The 21756-nt window shown below is 38.0% G+C and overlaps 1 protein-coding gene across 1 annotated transcript in view; it reads left to right on the top strand.

The window, feature by feature from the left end:
* LOC129242379 (uncharacterized) overlaps positions 1 to 21756 on the top strand; it is a 30632-nt gene that overhangs the window by 2757 nt on the left and 6119 nt on the right. The window contains exons 2-3 of the mRNA XM_054878987.1: positions 4010 to 4518; positions 7331 to 7587. Coding sequence (XP_054734962.1) covers positions 4010 to 4518; positions 7331 to 7587 — 766 coding nt within the window. The remainder of the gene's footprint in view (positions 1 to 4009; positions 4519 to 7330; positions 7588 to 21756) is intronic.

The raw sequence follows: 21756 nt of genomic DNA, 5'->3' as shown, positions 1-21756 counted from the left end.
TTATCGGTGTTAATGCGGGTTCCTAAATAAGCGAGTCTTTTACAGCTTCGAAATCATAACTGTCAAGGTGCCGATACACGAGAGCGCCGACTGTTTATTTGATGGCAGAAGGTACTTCGTTTTGTTCTCACTCACCACCAGACCCATTCGCTTTACTTCTTTATTCAGTTTGGGAAAGGCAGAAATAACAGCGCGGTTGTTAAGGCCGATGATGCCAATATCATCGGCATACGCCATCAACTGTACGCTCTTATAAAAAGTGTGTTTGAGCGATAAAGTTCTGCGGCTCGCACGATCGTTTGCAACATCGGGTTAAAGAAGTCACACGACAGCAAGTCACCCTGTCTGAAACCTCGTTTGGTATCACACGGCTCGGAGAGCTCCTTCCCAATTCTAATGGCGCTGCTGGTATTGAGCAACGTCATTTTGCCTTATTAGTTTTGCAGGGATACCAAATTCAGACATCGCAGCATATAGGCTACTTCTTTTTGTACTGTCGAATGCAGCTTTGAAGTCGACGAGAAGATAGTGTGCATCTTGCGTCCTGATAATATCTGGTCGATGGTGGACTTTCCAGATCTAACGCCACACTGATAAGGTCCAATCAGTTCGATGATGGTCTTTCACACAATCGCCCTTTTTATAGATTGGGCAGAGCACATTTAAATTCTCAATTGGCAGCCATACGTTCATCCGAGCATATTTTGCATAGAAGCTAGTCACCAGATCACCGTCTTTGTTCTTACAGGAAAACGCCACGATCTTGAAACCTTCTGCAAGCCGGCGAATTTTCTGGTAGAACTTTCGGTCGTTGTTCCTATTGGCCAGCATCTCAAGCTCCTCGTGCTTACGTATTTCGGCCTTTCGTTTTTTCTTTCTAATAATACGTCTCTTTTCCTTTCTTACCTCTCGGTACCGATTCTACATGGCTCGCGTTGAGCCCGAACCCAGCGTGGCTCTATAGGCAGCATCTTTTCTTTCTGAGGGAGCATGACATTCCTCGTTGTACCAACGGTTTTTTCGGGCACGCCGGAATCCGATTTCTTCTTCAGCGGCGGTACGAACAAGAAATGGTGTTCTCTCTGAGAACTGGAGTGAGAGTCGAGTGGCGAATCTTCTGGCTGTCCTTTGTGATTTCAACTTTCCGATGTCGAACATTCCTTGCGTAGGTAAATATATGTTTTTTGCTGCACAGACGGGTGTGCGTAATTTGGCTACAACGCGGTAATGATCAGAGTCGATGTTGGGCTATCGGATCCTACGTACATCTAAAACACTAGAAGTGTGTATTCCACCTATCACAACATGATCGATATGGTTTTGCATTTTTCGATCAGGAGACAGCCACGTTGCTTGGTGTATTTTCTTATGCGGGAATCTGGTGCTGCAGAGTACCATGTTTCGGGCTCCGGCGAAGTCGTTCAGCCTCTGCCCGTTACTGGATGTTTTCGGGTGAATTTTCCGACTATGGGACCAGAAATTCTCTCCTTGTCCACCCTGGCATTGAAGTCGCCAAGCACGATTTTTATGTCGTGGAGGGGGCAGTGCTCCTAGGAACGTTCCAGACGCTCATAGAAGGCATCTTTGGTCGCATCGTTCTTCTCGTGCGTGGAATTCTACACATGGAATCATCCTCGGGTTATGTCACTATTGAACTAAATAATCGAAAAAAGGTGGCACAAAATACGATGTGGAAAATATATGGATGCAACGAAATATATTTTCGCGAAGAGAAAAAAGAGAATACAATCTTCAAATTACTTTATTCTCCAAGTTAAAGCACCGCTCTGGAATTTACACAAAATCGAGAACTACTTTAACTGGAAAAGCAATCTGAGTTCACTTGATCTTAGCTGTCTGAATCACGCAGCTTAAGATAAAATTTAAAAGAAATGTAATAAAAGAGGCGTATCCAGCTCGGCTTCTGTAATCAAGACTTCTGGTCGCTCTCACATGAATGGAAAAATCAATTTCAAGTATTACACAGATTGCAGAGGCGTGGTCAACAGCAAACTGTTAACCGGCTCTCAGTGACTTTTTTTTGTTTACGAAAGAACTTACGAAACAGAAAAAATCAACACAGCTCTCACCTATTCAACTGCGTTGCCCTCTGAACAACGACTGATTGGACGAGTGTGCGAATTTGTGTGAAAAGAGCCGCAGAATAACTATTGCCACTGTTGGCAGTTTCCCATCAAACTTGGTTGTTTTCTTTTCATTTTTTATAAATTATTTGGTAGTTTTTGTTTTTTTAAGTATCTCATTTCCTTTGTCAAATGACCTCTCCCATATTTTAACTAAATTTTTCCTAGTAAAGCAGTAGGTTTTGGATTAAAGTGTACCACATTCGAGATTTTGAATTAACTAAATGCCATAAGTTACTTATTTCTCCTCTGAAAATCATTCTCCGAAAAAAATTGCTCGCAATCAACTTCTATAATGATCATTGTTGTTGTGGGTATTTCACCAATAAAGTGGCTAGTAAGCCTTCTTTAAAATCGATGTACATTTTGCAAAATTATTCTTGACGTTGAGGTTTGACACTGACGAGCGGTTGGTAACAGTTACGAGCAAAAGGCGAGGCAAGGACATTTCGAAAATTAACTAGTAAGGAAGTGCTAAATTCGTTCCGAAACAAACTTTATATACCCACGCACTATTTAGTAAAATTTAATTAAAACTGGTCTTTAAGTTTTGGAACCAAGCAATCTCATATAGAAAAAGAGTTGTAGCTTATAACATCGGATGGGACGAATGAAAATTTTGTCTTAACCCCGTTAAAAAGTGGGCGTGGACTTTGCCCGATCTCAATGAAATTGTATCGGATCGAAATGAGGTGGGCAGCAATACATCTACCAAGTTTGGGTGAACCTTCGAAATCGTTATCGAGATACGCGCCTTTACCCGAACATGGGTGTGGATCATCCTATTTCCTAAATTGGAATGCGGACGTGGTTTTTGACCGATTTCGCCCTGTTTCAAAAGTATTGATTTCTGCCCGAGTTATTGTCTCACGGACAGACGGTCCGACAACTATTACATATAACCGTGATGTGAACAAAATTATATTACCTTTGTGCCCAATAGCGCATGGGTATAAAAATGCAAGTTACACACAATGATTTGCGTAAACAGCAACGCATTGTAACTGTCAGGCAAGCAAACAAGTCACGCAATGGCTTGTGAATTGCTTTCGATAGGACCCTAACCGCCTAAGGTGGGTACCGCAGCTGTTGAGGTTGTCTTTTGCAGGGTACCAAAATTGTGAAAGTTCTTAAAGCGGTCGAGGTGAAAGCGGGTAGGCTGGTAGGAAGGCAGTTAAGCAAAGTACTCGCATGTATTTAGCAATTCTTTGATTATTTCGATAATATTTTATTGCTGTCACTATGTCGAGAATTTTTCAAATCGTTGGCGTTACTCACTTTTCACTTCACACAGTTAACAGTTCACTTCACACTTTCCCTTTGGCAGTTTTCGCAAAATGTTTTAAACTTTTGTTGAAAAACTTTACAAAATTTCCGGCTACTCTACAAGCCCTTGGGTGAAGCATAGTTTGCCACTTAGTTTTTTTCTTTCTGCCAGCCAACCATGTATTGTTATTGTTATTGCTGGTGTTAGTAAGCAATTTGCGATTTGTAAGACATGCAATTCTGTTTTAGTGCTAAGTGTTGAGTCACGCAAAATTTTTGCTTTCGAAAAACTATGCCATTTTTCAAAGCCAATATTTCCGTTCCATTTTCTTTCTTTCTTGCATGACTAAACAAAACGAAAAAAAAAAAAATGAAATAACAACGAAAATGCAATGCAACCACAACATCGAATCACGCTGCAAACCGTTGAACTGCATATGTGCACGCATGTACGCACGCACTCATGCATGCATGCATCACCGCTTGGACGCCACAACACCACCACCAACACCACCTGTCACCTGCCCGCTGCTATTGTTCCACGAACACTAACTGTGGTTTCAACTCGGCCTCTTTAAACCAAACATCTAATCCACTAGTGCGAACTACTGCTCCGTCGTCTAGCTGCCGCCAACTCCATCAACGCCACCACCAATGGTGCGACTTTCACTGCGTCACCTGCTGCATTGCAGCGTTCCAGTTCGCCTTCCCTCAATTTCAATACACAGGTCTCTTCCCTGCTCTCCACGGATAAGGACAGCGGCATGGGCAGCCCGGTGGGCAGTTCACGTAGCGCGCGTCTACGTCGCCGCAAATACAAATCAGCAACTACGGTAAGTTGGTTGGCACAGGCGAATACGTTGCATCCACGCGTTTCGCAACGTGCTGTCGCCGCTTTCAGTGGTCTTGGCAACACTCTGACCAACGCGCATGGTGGCAATAGCAATAGCAAACACATTGCTGCCATCGAACAGGCATTGGGAGAGGATACGTTGTTGGCTACGGATGGTCTGGATGGTTTAGGAGGAGGCGTAAGTGCAAATGAGAGGCTTCTGAAAATTATTCTAGCACAGGACGAAACCATACATCGCCAGCTGGCTCTGTTAAGGTGAGCTTATGTAACTTTACTGACACAGTCATTTACAAAAGTGTGCAGAAAAATAAAAAATAATGAAAGATTAAAATGTAATAAGGCAATAATAACGTAAAATAAAATAAAATTAAATTAAATTGAATTAAATAAATTAATATGAATAAAATTAAAGAAATAAATAAAAACCAAATAAATAAAATAAAGTGAAGCAAAATCAAACAAAATAGAAAATAAAGTATATTTTAAAAAAATTGCCAAAATAAAGTTAAATGAAATAAACAAAATAAAAAATAAAAAATTAAATAAAATAAAGTAAAGCAGAATTAAAAAAAAAACAAAATAAATTTTGAAGAAATAAATTAACATAAACGTTAAATAAAAAATAAATAAAATAAAATTTAATTAAGTTGAACTAAATAAAATGAAATAAAAATAAAGTAACTAAAATAAAATAAAATATATAAATAGAGGAAAAAGTAATAATAAATGAAGTAAACTATATTAAAATTAAATTAAATAAAGTAAAAATTAAAAATATAATTAAAAAAGTAAATTAAAATAAAGTAAAGTAAGGCAAAATCAAATAAAATAAAATTAAACACAAATAAAAAAAAATAAAATAAAAATAAAAGAAAGAACTAAAAACAAAATAAAAAAATAAAATGAAATATAGTAAGAGAGAAAAGCAAACTTAGGAGAAAGTAAGACAATATAAAATAAAATAAAAGGAAGCAAAGGAGGAAAATAAAACTAGAAGACATAAAATGACATAAATATTAGATAAAAAAATTAAATTAAACACAAATACGGTAAAATGAAGAATGAAATAAACTAAAAAATTAAATTAAATAAAGTAAAGCAAAATTAAATAAAATTAAGTTGAACCGAATAAAATTAAATAAAAATCAATTAAGTGAAATAAAATAAAATAAATATATAAATAAAAAAATAAATAAAATGAAGTAAATATAATAAAATTTAAATATAACAAAATGAGATCCAATTATATACAAATAAAATAAATAAAAACAGTTTAACTAAATAAAGTAAAGCAAAATAAAATAAAATAAATAAAATAAAAGGAAGCAAAGGAGAAAAATAAAATTAGAAGAGATAAAATGACATAAATTTAGATAAAAAAATTAAATTAAATACAAATACAATAAAATGAAGAATGAAATAAATTAAAAAATTAAATTAAATAAAGTAAAGCAAAATTCAATAAAATTAAGTTGAACCGAATAAAATGAAATAAAAATCAACTAAGTGAAATAAAATAAAATAAATAAAAAATTAATTAAAATGAAGTAAATATAATAAAATTTAAGTATAACAAAATGTGATCCAATTATATGCAAATAAAATAACTAAATAAAATAAAGGAAAATAAAATACAAATAAAATAAAGAATTTAATTAAATAAAGTAAAGTAAAAATTAATGATATCAATCAAAATAATTTAAAAAACTAAGTAAAGTGGAATTAACATAAAATAAAATTTAATTAACAATAAAAAAATGGAAATAAAAAAAAAACTATGCATTATACCCTTGCGCACAAGTTCGCGGGCATAAAAACTACGAGCACGATCTGAATAATTTTAATGGGTGTTACCAGCACTTCTGATTAGAAATATTTTTGAACATACTATATAAAACGTTAAAACTAAAAAAAATTTAATCAAATGCAATGCAACAAAATGGGTTCCAAATAGGAATGTGGTTCCAAAATTATGGGATTTCGGTTTTTTCGCGCTCTGATGTACCGAGAGTTGGCATATATTAATCCCGTGATCTCGGTGTTCAAGTTTACTTTAAAAATATTCCGAAATGCCGGGATCGAAATTTTCCGCTGATTTGGGCATCCGTAGCACTCAGCGAAGTCTTAGGTAAAGTTATATTAAACAAATCTTTTGAGAGGTTGCCGTCTATCTACAAAGTGCAAAATGAAAAGATAAAAAAATAAATTTACAACATGGTTAGCAAACAAAATGTGGTCAAAACGCAGAAATGTATCAAAATGATTAAACAAAATTAAATAAATTACTCTTCCCGTATAGTACTTATTTTTAATTATTAGTATTTGATTGCATTCATAAAAAAAAAAATTAATCAATATTTATTTATTAATTGTCCTTATCCTAAAATTTGCCCAACACCATTGGCACGCCAATTGGTGAAGCAAATGTTCTAAATGTTTTCTCGCTTTATTTCAATGGACGATAAACTTTCCGACTAACCACCCATTATCGGACAACGACGATTTGTATGATTTCATTAAGATTTTCGCTGGAACCACCGTTTTGCTGCTGTGTCTGATACAAATCCACCTGTTGTAACATTTCATTTTGGTTGTAGCGACAACCACTCTGACAACTCTAATTGAGTGTATCACATATGTGCATAGGTACATAGCCCCAAAATCGGCACTGAAAAATTCGAGGAGAAATTCGGTAATATATGGCGCTAACAAAAAACATCTTTAAAATTATGTCTATTAAAATTTTGGTTGATGCTAAGTAAAAAAATTATAAGAGAAAGCAGCAATTATTTTCCCAGTCACCATCATTTTTACGCAATTTTCTTCATTGTTTTCAATTAAAATTAGTGACGCGCAAATATAATGCTCATTCTCCCATTCAGCACACTTTTGTATGTAACAGTACTTCTAATGTAAAATACTTTTAACGCTGCTGCGTATTTCGTTTATTTATGCATTGTTTATTCACTCATGTTTGCTCTTGTTTTTGCAATTTTCTCGCTACACCTTTATGTTCAAATTGTTCTTTTCATATGCACACACAACCGCATCAAACACAAACAAACAGAGAAAAAGAGCGGCAAATTTCAAAAATTGAAGAGGAGAAGCATCGCGTGCGGGAGCGCGAATTGGGGAAAAATTACCTACTCGAAACGTACCTGAAGGGCCTGGATGAAGCGAATGTGGAGCCCGATTTAGAGGCGTGCACCGATGTGGGATTGGCCGATAGTCCAGTTAATGAATTCAGTGATGTTCGCTTTGCCCACACTGCTGCTGTTGACTGTGGCGATGAGGTTGGCAATGATGATGTGGAAATTTATATAGGTAAGTTGGAACTATTTTAAGAGGGGTAGGTTAATTTAGTTAAGCAAGACATGCTTTTAAGATTTTTTTAATAGGTTCAGTGAAAATTTATTCGATTAATATCCATGTAATACTCAGCGAAAGTTGTTTGCAAAAGTTGTGTACGAAGTTTGTGTGAAATCCCCGACGAAGCGCTAATCCAATGGCGAAAAAATTGAAGATATCTGCCACATACTGAAAAATGATCTCAAAGTCAAGCTTCCAAGATCCAAAAGGCGCATTATCTGACATCAAAGCAGCAACAAGTCAGATTTGAGAGACATACAACATTTCGGTGGCCGACCATGGACGTTTCAACAAGACTCGGCACCGTCCCACAAAGCTCGAGTGGACCAAGAATGGCTAAAAAAAAGAGTGAAGATAGGATAACGTTTCAGTTCCAAATCGATTGGCAGCAGTACAGGGTTCGGCACTCGAAATGTAACCAATAACAGGCCATACATTTAGTTTTCGCGTTTACTTTCGGCAAAATGCTTCCTCACGCTTGTAAACAATACTCTGGACTGTCATTTAGCCAACTAACAGACAGCTGATGTACGGGCACGAGCGGTCTGAAGTTGGTTACACCTCGAGTGTCGGGCCATGTATATATCGCACCCTAAATACAAAGGCTGACATCACTGCCATCCAAGAGATGCGATGGACGGGGCAAGGTAAGAAAACCATAGGACCTTGCGACGTCTACTACAGCTGCCATGTAAAGGAGCGCAAATTCGGTGTCGGATTTGTTGTGGGAGAGAGACTTCGTCGCCAAGTACTGTCGTTCACTCCGGTGGACGAGCGTCTCGCAACAATCCGCATCAAAGCCCGGTTTTTCAACATATCGCTAATTTGCGCCCACGCCCCGACGGAAGAGAAGGACGATGCGATCAAAGATTCCTTCTATGAGCGCTTGGAGCGTTCGTATGAGCACTGCCCCCGCCACGACATAAAAATCGTGATTGGCGACTTCAACGCCAGGGTGGGCAAGGAAGGAATTTTTGGTCCCACAGCCGGAAAATTCAGCCTGCACAACGAAACATCCGGTAACGGACAGAGGCTGATCGACTTCGCCGGGGCCCGAAACATGGTAGTCTGCAGCACCAGGTTCCAGCATAAAAAGATACACCAAGCTACCTGGCTGTCTCCTGATCGAAAAACGCGAAACCAGATCGATCATGTTGTGATAGATGGAAGACACGCTTCTAGTGTATTAGATGTACGTACGATCCGAGGACCCAACATTGACTCGAATCATTACCTTGTTGCAGCCAAACTGCGCACACGCCTCTGTGCAGCAAAAAACGTACATCTACCTACGAAAAGAATGTTCGACATCGAAAAGCTGCAATCACAACAGACAGCCAGAAGATTCGCCACTCGACTCTCACTCCTGCTCTCAGAGAGCACTTCCCAACAAACCGGCATGCACGAGCAATGGAGCAACATTTCTCGTTCCCTACGTACCGCCGCCGAAGAAGAAATCGGATTCCGGCGAGCCCGAAAAAACAATTGGTACGACGAGGAATGTCATGCTGCCGCAGAAAGAAAGGATGCCGCCTATAGAGCTACGCTGCGATCGGGCGCAACGCGAGCCATGTGGGATCGCTACAGAGAGCTGAAAAAGGAAGAGAGACGTATTATCCGAAAGAAGAAACGAGAGGCCGAAATACGTGAGTGCGAAGAGCTTGAGATGCTGGCCAACAGGAACAACGCCCGAAAATTCTACCAGAAAGTTCGGCGGCTTACAGAAGGTTTCAAGACCGGGGCGTTTTCCTGTAAGAACAAAGACGGCGAACTGGTGACTGACGTACAGAGCAATCTTAAATTATGGAGGGAACACTTCTCGAACCTGTTAAACAGTGACAGCTGCGCATGTCACAGAGAAAGTGAAGATCCCGATACCCCAATCGTTGACGACGGAATTGTCGTTCCGCTACCCGATCATGACGAGGTGAGAATAGCGATAACGCGGCTAAAGAACAACAAAGCCGCGGGCGCCGACGGACTGCCGGCTGAGCTATTCAAACATGGCGGCGAGGAGCTGGTAAGGTGCATGCATCAGCTCTTATGCATAATATGGTCGGATGAAAGCATGCCTGCCGATTGGAATTTAAGTGTGCTCTGCCCAATCCATAAGAAGGGTGATCCTGCAATTTGTGCCAATTACCGCGGGATTAGTCTTCTAAATATCGCCTATAAGGTTCTAGCGAGCGTATTGTGTGAAAGGCTGAAGCCCACCGTCAACCAACTGATTGGACCTTATCAGTGTGGCTTCAGACCTGGAAAGTCCACCATCGACCAAATATTCTCAATACGCCAAATCTTGGAAAAGACCCATGAAAGGAGAATCGACACACATCATCTTTTCGTCGACTTCAAAGCTGCATTCGACAGTACGGAAAGGAGTTACCTGTATGCCGCGATGTCTGAATTTCTTATCCCCGCAAAACTAATACGGCTATGTAAGATGACGTTGCTCAACACCAGCAGCGCCGTCAGAATTGGGAAGGACCTCTCCGAGCCGTTTGATACCAAACGAGGTTTCAGACAGGGTGACTCGCTGTCGTGTGACTTCTTTAACCTGATGTTGGAGAGCATTGTACGAGCCGCAGAACTTAATCGCTCAGGCACAATATTTTATAAGAGCGTACAATTGTTGGCGTATGCCGATGATATTGACATCATTGGCCTTAACAACCGCGCTGTTAGTTCTGCCTTCTCCAAACTGGATAAAGAGGCAAAGCGAATGGGTCTGGTGGTGAACGAGGACAAAACGAAGTACCTCCTGTCTTCAAACAAACAGTCGGCGCACTCGCGTATCGGAACCCACGTCACTGTAGACAGCTATAATTTCGAGGTTGTAAAGGACTTCGTCTATTTAGGAACCAGCATTAACACCGATAACAATGTCAGCCTTGAAATCCAACGTAGAATCTCTCTTGCCAACAAGTGCTACTTTGGACTAAGTAGGCAACTGAGCAGTAAAGTCCTCTCTCGACGAACAAAACTAACACTCTACAAGACTCTCATCATGCCCGTCCTAACGTATGGCGCAGAAGCTTGGACGATGACAACATCCGATGAAGCGACGCTTGGAGTGTTCGAGAGAAAGATTCTGCGTAAGATTTTTGGACCTTTGCACGTTGGCAACGGCGAATATCGCAGACGATGGAACGATGAGCTGTATGAGCTTTACGACGACATAGACATAGCGCAGCGAATAAAGATCCAGCGGCTACGTTGGCTGGGTCATGTCGTCCGAATGGATACAAACGCTCCGGCTTTGAAAGTATTCGATGCGGTACCAGCTGGTGGTAGCAGAGGAAGAGGGCGGCCTCCTCTGCGTTGGAAAGATCAGGTGGAGAAGGACTTGGCTTCACTTGGTGTGTCCAACTGGCGCCGGTTAGCACGAGAAAGAAACGACTGGCGCGCTTTGTTAAACTCGGCCAAAATCGCGTAAGCGGTTATAGCGCCAATTAAGAAGAAGGAGAAATACAAAAGGGTCACAACTCAAAATTTTCCACACTCGAGCTTGACTTGTTTACAGTAGCACAGAAAACAAACTATGTGACATATCAAGCTGAAATTTGCCATGTAAGTTTATAACAGTCCTACCAAAAAACCAAAAAATTATTTTTGCCATATGTCATCCGCGGACCATTTTATTGATAACGTCTCGTTCATATTTGAGCAGAAGTACATTTTGAGTTGTGACCCTTTTGTATTTAGGGTGCGATATATTTATATTGACGCGTACACCCGTTTTGGGTGTTCCACAAATGGAGGGATCTTTCAAGCCGACTCCGTATGGCAGATATTGTTTTTTTTATTTTTATGATTAGCTTTTTCATAGCAGATATACACTCGAAGGCTTGCCATTGCTTGCCGAGGGGCGACCGCTATTAGAAAAAAAACTTTTTCTTAATTTTGGTGTTTCACCGGGATTCGAACCTACGATCTCTCTGAATTCCGAATGGTAGTCACGCCCCCACCCATTCGGCTACGGCGGGGTCCTTTAAGGTCCTTTAAAAAATTTAATTCACGAGAAATAATATATAATATATAGAACGTGCAAAGTGGCCAACTATGCGAAATATTTAGGAATTATATTTAATTTATTTCAGACCGTTGGCCAAAGGAAGGAAGGTGGCTTTAGTAGAAGTGAAAATTCAAACCCCACAAGCTGTCCCAAGCACATCCTGCTTGTAATCACCGTATCAATTAGTATGGATTTCAGGCACTATTTTTATAAATATATATGACTGTGAAAAAGTGTAAAGCTTCTGAGAAACTCACGAATGGTCACTCTTTGCGCTACTAAAAAATGTGGCGCCACATGAAAAATAAATGCACGGTGACATTGAGTTATTAACAAAATCTTTTTCCTTTGCATATAAATGTATTCATATTAGCGATGACTTAAATTTGCATACATCATGAAATTGTTATAAACTTCGTTACATGCCCCTATACATACATGAACCAACACATGTGTATTTGTGGACGTGAAAGAATTCGATGCATAATGTATAGGGAATGAGTAAAATCGTAACACATTGCCGGTGCTGCTATCTAGCACTCAGACTTTTTGTAGGAAAAAACTTAAATTTTTTACTCACATTTTCACATATTTTGTGCACTTGAAAAATTCAGAAAAAAATATACACTTGTGGTCACAGAAATAAGTATTTTTGTAATATTCTCAATGTTTTTATGTTCAATTTCTTCGTTAATTTTTTATAAGAATATAGTTTATTGAACAACAAAAACTTTATAAATCAAAATTCCAAATTTTTAAACTTTTCTTCAATATAAAGCACCTATTTAGAAGTCTTTTATATAGGTGTGAATGTCCAACAAAAAAATTTGGAACTTATACTTTAATATACCAAACTTAAATGGGTTATAAAAATGTATATCTAGAAGTTTCCTAAACACTTTGACTAAAAAGTTGAAAATTATGTTGATAATTTTTTGAAATTTGTTACATTTTTGTGAATTTTTTACAAAGATTTACAAGTAGCGTGAAATATTGAGAATATTGTAGAAAGCTGTGCTACTCAGTTGTGCGACCACAAGTGTATTTTGTTTTTGTGCTGGCGCTCAATTTTTTGTAGTAGCCTTTTAGGTGATTTATGAGCTCTTTGTGCACACTTGGTTGACAGTTCTGCTGTCAGTCTTGCTATTATTTTCCTTTTTGGGAAAATGCTTAAGCACACACGCACAAAACTACATGCATAAGCATACCTACCTGCGAATGTTACATATTAAAGAGATATGCACATATATGTATGTATACCCACTATTAAAGAGATAGTACCGTGATCAAAAAGTTCCCGGAATATATTCAGAAAATTCTAAATACAAGTTTATTCCACAAAATTGATTTTATCGCCTTCAAAGTAATTCCCATCAACTGCAACGCACTTATGTCAGCATTTGATCCAAATCTTCCATAGAAACATTTCTGGACTAAATTTTTGGTATACTGTCGGAGCCGTCTTCGAATTTTCCATTACTTTCTTTCCGCTATTCCTTTCGCAGGGAGCCATATCAGATAAATTTGATGGCTGTTGGATGGCATACGCGTCGTTCTGGCAAAAGTACAAACGTATATCGCTATATTTTTTGATTGAAAAGGACGTTGTTATTGGTTCATCCGAGCTCCCCACTCACTCGCCTGATGTCTGTACTGCGTGTCGTACTCATAAACCTGCGTATCCTCGTCTCTGCCCCTGTAATTATGGGTTTGATGAATGTTGGCTTCGGATTCATGTTCAGGTCGAACACGACGATGTCGATGACCAACGTGGTCCCTACTTTGAATGATATTCAGGTGTTTTGGAACCAACTTTGCAGCAACACGGTGCAATCCCAAGTCATTAATTACATTGCCCTGAGCGGATCCATAACCAATGTTTAAGACCTCTGCTAGCTCTGCTAACTGGTAGTTAATTTATCGTTACTGATCAACTTTTCTTTTACTTTATTGATGTTTTCATCAGTTTTCGATGTTGACGGCCTGCCACTATGTTCATCATCCCGGATGGACTCACGACCTCTTCTGAAGCATTCATAAGCACTCATGAATGACTTTTGAGTTGATTATCAGTACAAAAAAAAAAAAAACTGAACTCAAATCAGTTTACTTACAGCGTCACCTAGCGGTATTCCGGGACTTTTTGATCATGGTGGCATATACGTGTATGTGTGTACGTACAGTGTTGGACAAAAGATATTAGACTGTTGTCTATTATTGGCAATATCATCACTTACACTGGCAAATACTAAATATAATAATACAATTATTTCGAAATAAAGAAGAAAGATTTAGTTTAACAAAACAAAAACAATCTGGAATTTATTTTACTCCTTGGCATTATATACGAAAAAAATGCACCTTTTCGATATGGAAGTCATATTAGACTAATTATTGCTATTTAATATTTGTTATGATTAAACAATTTTTTAACGCGATATACATCTCCCTAGAAGCTTAGAGGTTGTCAATGATTTCTGGAGGAATTCTTCTCTATGCTACTTCTGCTGTTTCAATTAACTTATTTTTGTATATATTGACACCTTTTCTGCCTATCCTATTATTTAATATATACTTGCCGGAGATATTTTTGTGGATTGATGTCTGGCTATTGAGCCGACCATTTGAGGGCAGTGCTTCTTCAAATGTGATTAAATTTTCTATGAGCTTCGAGGTGTGTGACTGGCGCATTCTACTCTCAATGGGGAAGCTTTTCACTTTCAAGGATGTTTTTGAACTTTAATCAATACATATGTTATTTATTCGGTCACTGCTAAACCCAGAAAAAACATCTCCATATATAACTCCAGTGGTATAACTCCGCCAATCTTAGTGCTTATTTCGTGGTTGCCGAAATTTTCTCATTCCGTCTTCGTATCTCGAATGAAATTTGAATTCATATGAAAATAGTACAGTTGTCCAGCGCTTCACTGACCAAGTGACGAGTTCTGAAGTAAACTGAAAATGTTTTAATTGATTTTCTCATGAAGTAAATGGCATTTCAGCTGCCCTACATCTCTTTTGTCCAACTGCACATGCTCTTCTTTGCACAGACCTGCTGTTTACGTGTAAGTTTAGGACTTTAACTATGCTTGGTACTGATTTATCTGGATGCTCGTTTGTTTCTATACATGAGTATGAGTCAGTCTACTTGTTGTTTTGTTGCTTTAGAGCGCCCTCCTCGAGAGTGAAATTCTACGGTTCTAGCCTGAACTTGGTTATTATAAAACAGACTTTGATAATTAATGTTTTTCAGTTGAACTGAATGTTCGTTTATAGCTGTTATCACTTTTTCACTAAATGAAATGTTAACAAATTTTAATGCGTCGCAACTTTAGCGCTCACTTCAGACTCATCAAATAAAATCTTACTGAGAAAGCTTAAACTGCGCACTACACGCACACTCGTGTACAATTAAAGGTATTTTCGTCGCCTACTATGATAAATCGCGACGAGTCCAATTTGTTTAGTCTTAAGAGACTTTGTTTAATTTTATTCGGTAATTTTTTAAATTTATGTTGTATTAAGTCTGTATTAATACTTAGTTCAATATGTTTTGTTCGACACTGTATATGTGTATGTACAGGGTCTTACAAAATACGCGCCTTGATGTTGTTTTAAAATGAAACATGTAAAAAGATTCTTGCTATTTTTTATTCAAAAAACAGTTCTCAACAATTATATGTGAAAAATGTCCACCATTAGCACGGCTACAGGCAAAATCTGCCAAGCAGTCGATTCATGTAAGCACACATTGTTGAGAACGTCGAGATATCGGTGCTGAAAGTTGTTCAGCAACACTTTGCGCTACAGAAGTAATAATCTCAACTGAACGTCCAGTTTTCGGATAATAAGTTTCATAATAAGTTTTGCCAATTTTAACGCGTTGCTTTATCGTGTAAAATTTTACATCTGCCTACCTACTTGACAAATGTCAAAGATGATTTAAAAAAGGCATCGTCTAGCATTTTAACCACTACTGACTTCTGGGTGTCACTTTGGAAAGACATGTATGTACGTACGTACATGTGGATACGTATTTGTATGCACAGTTTCCACACGTTGCACCCTTTTGCCGGTTGTATGGTTTGTGCAAAGCCTAAAAGTCGTGTACTTTTTCAACGCCTATTGGGGCAATTGCAACAAGCTTTCAACACTTTGCTGGGAAAACTAACAAAAACTGCGAAAGATAAAAAATGCAGCTAGACAAATGGCAAAAGTTTGGTCTATGTTATATATGTTACAACCTTGCGCGAGATGAATTAATTTTTTATGAAAGTTTCATTTGAGTCCTGGAATTTGATGCAAAACTCCTATTCACTTGCAGTTTTTTTTACATATTTTGTTTCAATTTTTTTTTGTTTATTTTGAATTTTTTTCCTGAGTTTTGCTCTCACTCATGTTAAACATTAGCTGGTAAGAAAAGTAACGAAATTGCCAGAAACTTAAAAATTCATTCATATATACGTATGCATGTACACATCCTCATTTATTCAAGTCGATGGGAGTATAAATACCAAATTCCAATTATTGTATAATTTGCGTACACAAATTACCGATCGCCGAGCACTACAAATAAAATTGTATGCATTAAAGAACTTAAAATTAAAATTTTAAACCTCTCCTAAAGCTTGACGAAGTTACAATATAGACAGAAACACTTAGTATGTACTAAGTACTTAGTCCTGCCATATACTAAATTCTGTTTTAAATTTTATATTAAATTCCGAGACGTAAATACAGAACATAAAAAAGAAGCAGAATAAAAAGAATAAGCGAATGTATGTGGAAAGCCAAAAATATATGTTGAATAAATCGTGCGCCAGACACATCCGCACATGCATACATTTGCACAGAAAAGTGCATTTATTTTCTGTATTGACGTCACTCAGTTGCCAAATTCGCTAAAAATAAAATGGCGGTTTTCGGAAGATGCCAGCTTTTGCATGCTCTTTCTACATCGTAACTGCTCAGATAATGCAACTGGTTTGTAAAAATGTTTCATTCCAAACTAAATGATGCAATTCAGTTTCTTTTAAAATGTGAGGTGATTAGCATAAAGCGGGGTGGCATAGAAAACCACATCGTGGGGATTGCATTGCGAAAGTGCGGAAATAGTGCGAGCCATATATTCACGTAGTTAGAAACAGCTTTGCAGAATCACAATGTCTGTGTATCGCAGCATCAATCAATTCGTAGAATAATCTCAATCGGAGGATAGGGTCAGAACCGTACGTTCTGGCACGGGCAGATCCATAAAAGTTGTGCTGGAGTGAGTTCACCGAAACCTTTTAACTCTTCGGTTAAATAAAACAAGATTGCAGATATGCATGTAAAAAACTTTTCCAGTGGCGCGCTAGCAACGTCCAACAAAATACATTTTTACGTGGGAAACAATTTTTATAGTGGACTAAATTTATACTAAACAAAAAAACAAAACATATACACACACATCGGATGAAGGGGGAAATACTGTAGCAAGGGTTCAGTGAGGGTAGCATACGTTGTGGTTTGGTAGGGAGTGTCCCATAAAGGCGTCACTGTCACTTCTCATATATTTTTGCGAAAGGGTGAATAATTTAACAGGAATCGTCTTCAATGGAAAAACGTTTGTCCTTCAGCAAATTCTGTTCCGGTATATAAAGCTAAAACAACCAAAGAACATTTCGAATTTTATTTGTGCTGAAGATTAGGCTTCGGGTAGCCTTTAAAGTTTCCCATCGAAATTTCGAGAATGTCAAACACTTGGTGACTCAAAATGAATTTCCCTATCAGAAGGTTTATAATTTTGTAAATTTTGTAAATGGCGTGGTACGTCAATCAAATTTGACACTTCTGAGAACTAGACAGCTGCGATGTACAAATAGGCAAGTGATTAAGAGCGTAAAGATCGAAATATAGAGTTTCATCACTCAACATCATGTTTTTGATTTCTTAAAAAAGTTATTTAAAAACAAAACAGCATCGAAATCCAAATCCATGGAAACCAGACATGCTGCTAGAGCATGTAAGACCTGTACTAACATTTTTCTTTGCATTTAAATGCATATGGAAGTACGTATGATCACACACATGTTCACTATTCTACAGGGTATAGCAACAGTGCGAGGCAAAATGTAGATGCAATTTCTGAAGTATTGCACAGGACTTTAACTAACGTTGTGCCCAGTGCTCAAACTGCCTCGGTAGGAAGTTTAATTCGGGTTTAAGTCCTCATACAAAAAAAGGGTACATTAAACCAAAGCGGCTTTAAAAGGATAAAGGGTGTTTGACCGGGCTCCTCTTCCTATTTGTGGCCTGCGTTTTGATGTTGTTCCACAAATGGAGAGACCTACAGTTTCAAACTGACTCCGAACGGCAGTTATTTTTTATTAAGAGCTTCTTCATGGCAGAAATACACTCGGAGGTTTGCCATTGCCTGTCGAGGTGTTTCACCGAGATTCGAACCTACGTTCTCTGAATTCCGAATCATAGTCACGCACCAACCAGCACATCTGCAGGTAGAATTCGCTATTCCCAGATATTGATGCTGGAGGTTGTTCAGCGACACTTTGTGCTACAGCTGTATTATTCTTAATAGAATGTCCAGTTATTGCTCTGTCAGTCCTGTTTCTATCTTCGAACGAACCAGTTTCTTTATATTTTTCCGCCAGCTTTTGAATTGTCGACTCATGCAGACGATTATTTGCAGCCAAGATATCACAAAGTTCGCGGTATGTTCTTAAAGATCATCTATTTTCATAATAAGTTTCAATAATTTTAACGTGAGATGATGAAACATGACACAAGCGAAATATATCGTCTATAAGGTATTCACTATTCACATCTAGGCGTCACTTTTGAAATTCCCTTTATTATAGGTTACACTAAAATCATTTTGACATGATGTGCTTCTATGAAATTCTGTAAAACTAACTCTTGGTCGAAATAGGACTATGTTTTTAGCTTAAGTATTGGTTGGTTAAAGTTGTGGTTCGTCCAGAAACCAACTAGCGCTTCCGCGCAATTGTGTAGCCACAACCTCGCTACCAACTTGTTTAATGGTAATTTACAGCATGACTATATCCAGTCTGTGTAGGTCAGGAACCTTATTAGGTTTTTGACACCTAAGCCAGACAGTTGTTCGAGACTCTCGAACAGCAGTTTGCCCAGGGTTGCCCTATAAGGCAGGGTTGTTTACAACTGTGGCAGTGTGTGTTGTGAAGGATGCCCGTTTTGGTTGCTTGTTCCCCGATAAACCTGAAACTACGACTGTCGTGAGCCAGCAGGCATCCCTTCGTTTTATATTTGTCAGAATAGTTGGATGGAGAATGTTTGTTTGTGGTTGTAGGTGGACCATAACGTTATGCTAACTTTGCATATTGTCTGGTATCTCCATCTGCTTATCGCGATTTGTAGATATTTTAAGTAAATTGCTCTCTTAATTGCACCCAGTGGTGTGAATATCGATTTTGCAAGAATGTAATTCATGGCAGATCCCCCTCTTACCAGTTCGTCTGCTTTTTCGTTTTCTTCAATGTTCCGATGTTCCGCGACCAAATTAAGGTAACTTTAGGCTTACACTCAATGTGGTAAGGATGATTTGTTGCACCAGTTTAGAGGTTGTTATAACTGAATCCAGTGCCTGTACTTCCGCTTGGAAGACGCTGCAAATATTGGGTAGCCGCGCAGTTTATGAGAATATATACCAGCTTCAACACCACAATCCATTTTTGAACCCTCTGCGTAGACTGTAGTGTCGAAGTTGTTTAGTAAAAGTCCCTTACTGCATTCCTCCCGAGATAGAAAGAAAGTGGCAAAATTTCTATTGAATATCACCGTTGAGATTATGTAAGCATGTCCTGGGAATGTTTTTAGGACAAGCTCTTCTAAATTTGGGTGTGCTTCTTCGTGAAGTAGCTGAACAATAGAATCTCTTAGTACAGAATCCGTAGTGGTATTTGTATTCTTTTTGGTTTTCGAAGTGGTATTCCTATTTGTATTCGTATTCGTAGTAATATTAATACTCGCAGTTTTATTCGTATCTATACCCGTATTCGCATTCATACTCGTTTTCGTATTAATATTACCATCAGTATTTTTTCGGTTCTGTTAGAACTCAATTGCTTGTTCTGCGCTGGGGCAGTAAAAGAGGTAAATGTGACATGAGCCATGACATCCGACATCTCTGAGTGTTTTCACGGTTTGCAAGTTTTCATTTCGATAGTTGTTTGTTGTGGTTGTAGTTTTTCCTTTCATCAATATATAATATAAGTAATGGATTTCATTCAATCATCAATCGTTTCAGACGGGTTGCTGGTGCTAAAACCTGCAATGCTTTGAGTCTGACAAAATCGAAGAGAATTAGCCTGAATTTGAAACAAATATGGTGACAGGGCCTTGTTCAGACCCAGTTATTGTCACACAGTACAACAATCCAAAAAAACTGAGCCTGAACAAAGTTCGGACCTTTGAGTCTAATTGGACGGTCACTATTAGTTTCACCTAACCTAGAATCATCAAGAATACAAGAACCTCCATCGCTTAGAATTACGCTTAGAGGATGTAACTTGAATGTCGCTAACAAAATAGCACCAAAAGCCCCAGCAGCAAGCCAAGTACACACAAACACACAAGAATGAATTGACATATGGTATGTTCACTGCTCAGCGCACTCTTATAAATTCGACGCACAAGGACGTCAGTTCAAAAATGGCGAAATAATATTTGCGCAAGGTTACCTACAATATATAGTACATGCACAAACGCACAGTAGGGGGCACCACGTGCACATTTACACACGCACTCGCACCTATACAGATCACCATTCGAGTGAAGCTGCATTCCACAGAAATGCAAACAAGCTCCAATATAAATAACCTCAGCAAGGAGTACACAAAATCAACAAAAGAAAAGTTGGTGAAAAATATATAGCAAATGAAGCTAGGCGTTGAGGTATGAAGGTAGTGGAACCATGACGGATGTGACTTCCTTTGGATGGCAGTAGTAAAATCGTACGTACAGCAAATCATAATCATAATAAGCTCCGAAAATACTGAAATTTTAATATAGAGTGCAAGGGTCCGTGTACTCCGTGTGCACCGTTGAGCATAAAAATGCCAACAGCAGTCAGTGCTTTAAAATTAGCGAGTTGATATCGTAAAAATGTGGCGCTGATAGCAATCTTTGAGGCGCGTACTCGCATGTGAAAGAAGGGGTATTCGTGTATGCGGTTAAGCGAAAATTTTTGGTTTTGTTGCTTGTTTGTTGTTCTGGTTAAAACAGAAAAGGCTAGAATTATAAACAAAGCGTTTAACATTTTTTTTAGTTTTTTTATTGAATATATGTAATTATATAAAATACAAAAAAAATAGGATATTTGTAAAAAGATTTATGACCATGTTCAAATCGTACCAAATAAATAGAAAAAAATATCGAATCAACTGCCCTACTATTACTACCTGATCAATGTGCCTTGGTTTATATTCAACTTTATTCAGAAAAATCAGTTTTTGTTTTCAAAAACAATACAAAATTTCCAAGTTAATTTTACTTTAAGCCAGTACACATGCTTCAGGAATTTCTGTAATATGAAGGTTGTCTTTTATATTTTGCGTTCAACAATGAAAACACGGTAAAATAGTAATCAAAATGGCTTCATTGTCCTTTAAAATTTCCTCCTTAGAAGTCAATACACTTCTGCATTCCCCTGAAGCAATTTTCAAAGCACTTCTGATAATCAGAAGTGGATACCTCTAAAATGAGCTGTCTAAAGGCTTACACAGCTTCTTGAACCGTTGAAAAACGTTGACCTCATATTTTATTTTTAATCAAATCAGAGCTGTAAGGTGGATTTCCCATTGATTCAATTCAATAGTAATATGCCTTCCTGGTTCGGCACTGTCTTTCCTAGTCTAATCGTATATCGTTATAAGGATTTCAGACAGCTTTGAAAAACAACAAATTCTGTAAAGAGAGGTTGTCGTATTTCTTAAAAAATAAAATACCAATTATTCAATTATTCAATTATTCATTTCAAAAAATATACAACCCTTGTACTAATAGTGCGGCTATACCAAATATTGTTTAAAAATGATAACGCCAACCGCTTAGACCGGAGCTTCTATTCC

Source organism: Anastrepha obliqua, chromosome 3 (genome assembly GCF_027943255.1).
Source record: "Anastrepha obliqua isolate idAnaObli1 chromosome 3, idAnaObli1_1.0, whole genome shotgun sequence".
Classification (NCBI taxonomy): Eukaryota; Metazoa; Arthropoda; class Insecta; order Diptera; family Tephritidae; genus Anastrepha; species Anastrepha obliqua.
Note: the sequence above shows the minus strand (reverse complement) of the source record. Positions and strands in the feature narration are given on the sequence as shown.